The sequence below is a fragment of the Oncorhynchus masou genome, unplaced genomic scaffold (assembly GCF_036934945.1).
Source record: "Oncorhynchus masou masou isolate Uvic2021 unplaced genomic scaffold, UVic_Omas_1.1 unplaced_scaffold_3796, whole genome shotgun sequence".
In the NCBI taxonomy this organism is placed as follows: Eukaryota; Metazoa; Chordata; class Actinopteri; order Salmoniformes; family Salmonidae; genus Oncorhynchus; species Oncorhynchus masou.
The window spans coordinates 12,501-18,285 of record NW_027010198.1 but is presented as its reverse complement, the minus strand read 5'-3'; the positions used below and the strand labels follow the sequence as shown (position 1 = coordinate 18,285).

Genomic DNA, 5,785 nt, shown 5'->3' with positions numbered 1-5,785 from the left:
GGCAGGGAGGGAGATGGGAAAAGAGGAAGAGAGAGGGGCGGGGAGAGGGAGAGGGGCAGGGAGGGAGATGGGAAAGAGGAAGAGAGAGAGGGGCGGGGAGAGGGAGAGGGGCAGGGAGGGAGATGGGAAGAGGAAGAGAGGGGCGGGGAGAGGGAGAGGGGCAGGAGGGAGATGGGAAAGAGGAAGAGAGGGGCGGGGGAGAGGGGCAGGGAGGGAGATGGGAAAGAGGAAGAGAGAGGGGCGGGGAGAGGGAGAGGGGCAGGGAGGGAGATGGGAAAGAGGAAGAGAGAGAGAGATAGATAGAGTGGGAAAAAGTGAGCGACATAAAGCCAATTGACTGCACTGATAATTCGCTACATTAATAACACTTTTCCACAAATGTCTCAAATTACATCACGCAAGTTCTAAAGCAGACAATCACCGATATCAGTCACTAGACGTGAACCCACATGCAGGCTCATTTAATGTGCCTGATCACACAAAAGCAGGAAAATTGCAACTGCGATTGGATCTCTCTTGTGTCAGTTCATTTGAATCATCTTGGTATTCAGTAGAAATCAAGATAAGAACCAGCGATGTATGATCCTGCTTTAAAAGAAGATTTCGGGATTTTGGCAATGAGGTCCTTTATCTACCTCCCCCAGAGTCAAATGAACTCGTGGTGTACCATTTTTATGTCTCTGTGTCCAGTATAAAGGAAGTTAGAGGTAGTTTTAGCACGCTAGTAGATACCCATAGACATCCAGGCAGTGCACTACCTCTAACTTCCTTCATACTGGACACAGAGACACAAACATGGTACACCACGAGTTCATCTGACTCTGGGTAGGAATAAAAACAAAATGACCAAACTCTCACAGTATCCCTTTTTCGAAGCCCAAATTAGCCTCATCCAAAATTAGCACCTCTGTGTTCTGTATTTTCTGGGATACATGATGGTTAAACTGTCATGGTTACCAACGCAAGCAGACCCACGTGTTCGATGAAGGCCTCAAGCAGGAACGCACAATTTACACATTAACCGACTCACATTACAACATAATACACATTAACCAACGCACAGTACCACATAATACACATTAACTGACACAAAGTACTACATAGTACACATTAACTGACACAAAGTACTACATAGTACACATTAACCAACACACAGTACCACATAATACACATTAACTGACACAAAGTACTACATAGTACACATTAACTGACACAAAGTACTACATAGTACACATTAACCAACACACAGTACCACATAGTACACATTAACTGACACAAAGTACTACATAGTACACATTAACTGACACAAAGTACTACATAGTACACATTAACCAACACACAGTACCACATAGTACACATTAACTGACACAAAGTACTACATAGTACACATTAACTGACACAAAGTACTACATAGTACACATTAACTGACACACAGTACCACAATGCATAGTAACTAGAAAACAGGGCCATTCTCCTCATTCAACCTGTCCATGTTGGACATACAGGTGAGCCCTCTAGACATACAGGTGAGCCCTCTAGACATACAGGTGAGCCCTATAGACATACAGGTGAGCCCTATAGACATACAGGTGAGCCCTATAGACATACAGGTGAGCCCTATAGACATACAGGTGAGCCCTATAGACATACAGGTGAACCCTATAGACATACAGGTGAGCCCTCTAGACATACAGGTGAGCCCTATAGACATACAGGTGAGCCCTATAGACATACAGGTGAGCCCTATAAACATACAGGTGAGCCCAATAGACATATAGGTGAGCCCTCTAGACATACAGGTGAGCCCTCTAGACATACAGGTGAGCCCTCTAGACATTCAGGTGAGCCCTCTAGACATACAGGTGAGCCCTATAGACATACAGGTGAGCCCTATAGACATACAGGTGAGCCCTCTAAACATACAGGTGAGCCCTATAGACATACAGGTGAGCCCTATAGACATACAGGTCAGCCCTATAGACATACAGGTGAGCCCTATAGACATACAGGTGAGCCCTCTAAACATACAGGTGAGCCCTATAGACATACAGGTGAGCCCTATAGACATACAGGTCAGCCCTATACAGGTGAGCCCTATAGACATACAGGTGAACCCTATAGACATACAGGTGAGCCCTCTAGACATACAGGTGAGCCCTATAGACATACAGGTGAGCCCTATAGACATACAGGTGAGCCCTCTAGACATACAGGTGAACCCTATAGACATACAGGTGAGCCCTATATACATACAGGTGAGCCCTCTAGACATACAGGTGAGCCCTATAGACATACAGGTGAGCCCTATACAGGTGAGCCCTATAGACATACAGGTGGGCCCTATACAGGTGAGCCCAATAGACATACAGGTGAGCCCTATAGACATACAGGTGAGCCCTCTAGACATACAGGTGAGCCCTCTAGACATACAGGTGAGCCCTCTAGACATACAGGTGAGCCCTATAGACATACAGGTGAGCCCTCTAGACATACAGGTGAGCCCTATAGACATACAGGTGAGCCCTATAGACATACAGGTGAGCCCTATAGACATACAGGTGAGCCCTATACAGGTGAGCCCTATAGACATACAGGTGAGCCCTATAGACATACAGGTGAGCCCTATAGACATACAGGTGAACCCTATAGACATACAGGTGAGCCCTATAGACATACAGGTGAGCCCTATAGACATACAGGTGAGCCCTATAGACATACAGGTGAGCCCTATAGACATACAGGTGAGCCCTATAGACATACAGGTGAGCCCTACGTACTTGATGAAGTGGCTGAAGAGGACTGTGGTGTTCCTGATGATGCGTACAGCCCGTGCCTCCTCGTGTTGACAACGCTGAAGGGTCAGACCGTCGTCCATGTGACCCTCAGCATGCAGACATGCCTGGAGCAGAGACAAACACAACTCATACATGACCATAATATACACAACTCAGAGATTATCCTCACATACACAACTCAGACATTACCCTAACATACACAACTCAGACATTATCCTCACATACACAAGTCAGACATTACCCTAACATACACAACTCAGACATTATCCTCACATACACACCTCAGACATTATCCTCACATACACAACTCAGACATTACCCTAACATACACAACTCAGAGATTATCCTAACATACACAACTCTGGGTTTAAGCAGTATACACAGTACAACAAAACAGAGACATCCTGTACACTGCCAAGCCTCCAGAAATGAATCAACCCTGCCTCTGCCAACCCCTGGATGTGGACAATTACATCTGATAAACAATAAATACAGCATTCAATTACATTCAATTACATCTGATAAACAATAAATACAGCATTCAATTACATTCAATTACATCTGATAAACAATAAATACAGCATTCAATCACATCTGATAAACAATAAATACAGCATTCAGTTACATTCAATTACATCTGATAAACAATAAATACAGCATTCAATTACATTCAATTACATCTGATAAACAATAAATACAGCATTCAATCACATCTGATAAACAATAAATACAGCATTCAATTACATTCAATTACATCTGATAAACAATAAATACAGCATTCAATTACATCTGATAAACAATAAATACAGCATTCAATTACATCTGATAAACAATAAATACAGCATTCAATTACAATCAATTACATCTGATAAACAATAAATACAGCATTCAATTACATCTGATAAACAATAAATACAGCATTCAATTACATTCCTTGACATCTGATAAACAATAAATATATCATTCAATTACATCTGATAAACAATAAATACAGCATTCAATTACATTCAATTACATCTGATAAACAATAAATAAATAATTAAATTAATCTGATAAACAATAAATACATCATGCAATTACATCTGATAAACAATAAATACAGCATTCCATTTAACTACAGGGTAGCAGGTGCACGTTGACAGAGAATCTAAAATGTGTCCCTTGTCATTTATTGTCACTAGTATCAGTATCACCTCTGGCATTAGCCGATGTAAAGTATGATATCACACCCAATCAAGCAAGGTGTAAGAGTAGCTGCCTGGGCTGTGAGTTCTCCCTCCCCCAGGATAGGTCAGGACACATGAGGAACTCATTTAGAAGTGATAATGAGAGAAGGATGGTGACAGTTAGTGACAGTTAGCTTTTCTGAGAGAGTGGGGATCAACTCCTGGCTCCTCCATCTCTCTCAGTACTCCTTCCCTCCCCCCTCTTTCTCTCTCCCTTCTTCCTCTTTCCCTCACTATTCCAATCTTTCTCCCTTTCTCCTCGTCACTGTTCTCTCTCTCTCTCTCCCTCATCCCCTATCTGTAGACTAGACTATACCCTCTCTCCCTCCGTACCTATTAGAGGTCGACCGACTAATCGGAATGGCCGATTAATTAGGGCCGATTTCAAGTTTTCATAACAATCGGAAATAGATATTTTTGGGCTCCAATTTTGCCGATTTTTTTAAATTCGATTTTTTACACCTTTATTTAATTTTTATTTAACCAGGCAAGTCAGTTAAGAACACATTCTTATTTTCAATGACGGCCTAGGAACAGTGGGTTAACTGCCTTGTTCAGGGGCAGAACGACAGATTTTTACCTTGTCAGCTCGGGGGATTCAATCTTGCAACCTTACAGTAAACTAGTCCAACGCTCTAACCACCTGATTACATTGCACTCCACGAGGAGACTGCCTGTTACGTGAATGCAGTAAGCCAAGGTATGTTGCTAGCTAGCATTAAACTTATCTTATAAAAAACAATCAATCATCAACTGTCGTTGCTCCAATGAGTACTTAACCATAAACATCAATGCCTTTCTTAAAATCAATACACAACTATATATTTTTAAACCTGCATATTTAGCTAAAAGAAATCCAGGTTAGCAGGCAATATTAACCAGGTGAAATTGTGTCACTTCTCTTACGTTCATTGCACGCAGAGTCAGTGTATATGCAACAGTTTGGGCCACCTGGCTCTTTGCGAACTAATTTGCGTGAATTTTACGTAATTAAAGGTTGTTCAATGTAACAGGAATATTTAGACTCATGGATGCAGCCCGTTAGATAAAATACGGAACGCAATAAACATTTTGTTTTCGAGGTGATAGTTTCCGGATTTGACCTAAGGCTCATATTTCTGTGTGTTTATTATAGTTAAGTCTATGATTTGATATTTGACAGAGCAGTCTGACTGAGACCACTCAGTAGCGGTCAGGTAGGCAGCAGCAGGCTCATAATTGTCAAAGGTATATGGTTTGGAGAGAAATAGTCAACGCGTTATAATTCCTGTAATAACTTGCGGCTGAACTTGAAAGAGGTTCCTTCGTTATTTCACCGTTCATGTCTTCCATACAGAATGTCTTGATCAACTTCCAATAAGGTCTGTGTTTCGTGCTTAAACTGCCTCTGTTCATGTCTTCCATACAGAATGTCTTGATCTACTTCCAATAAGGTCTGTGTTTCGTGCTTAAACCGCCTCTGTTCATGTCTTCCATACAGAATGTCTTGATCAACTTCCAATAAGGTCTGTGTTTCGTGCTTAAACCGCCTCTGTTCATGTCTTCCATTCAGAATGTCTTGATCTACTTCCAATAAGGTCTGTGTTTCGTGCTTAAACCGCCTCTGCGTTTTGACACCCGTGTAAGTCTCACTAGGATAAGGTAACGTTTGTCAAAATATTTTCATAAATCCACTCTACAATTTATTTTTTATCTTCGCTTATGTTTAGTCAATATTGATCAGAGTTACCTTGTCCTATGGATGTCTACACAGTTATAACATTG

At 41.7% G+C, this 5,785-nt stretch overlaps 1 protein-coding gene across 1 annotated transcript in view; it reads right to left on the bottom strand.

The window, feature by feature from the left end:
* Window positions 1-770: 770 nt before the first annotated feature.
* The window catches only part of LOC135534678 (ryanodine receptor 3-like), a gene marked incomplete at its 5' end in the record, with an annotated part of 16,165 nt that continues 11,150 nt past the window's right edge, over window positions 771-5,785 (bottom strand). The window contains 2 exons of the mRNA XM_064961593.1: window positions 771-775; window positions 2,761-2,899. Coding sequence (XP_064817665.1) covers window positions 771-775; window positions 2,761-2,899 — 144 coding nt within the window. The remainder of the gene's footprint in view (window positions 776-2,760; window positions 2,900-5,785) is intronic.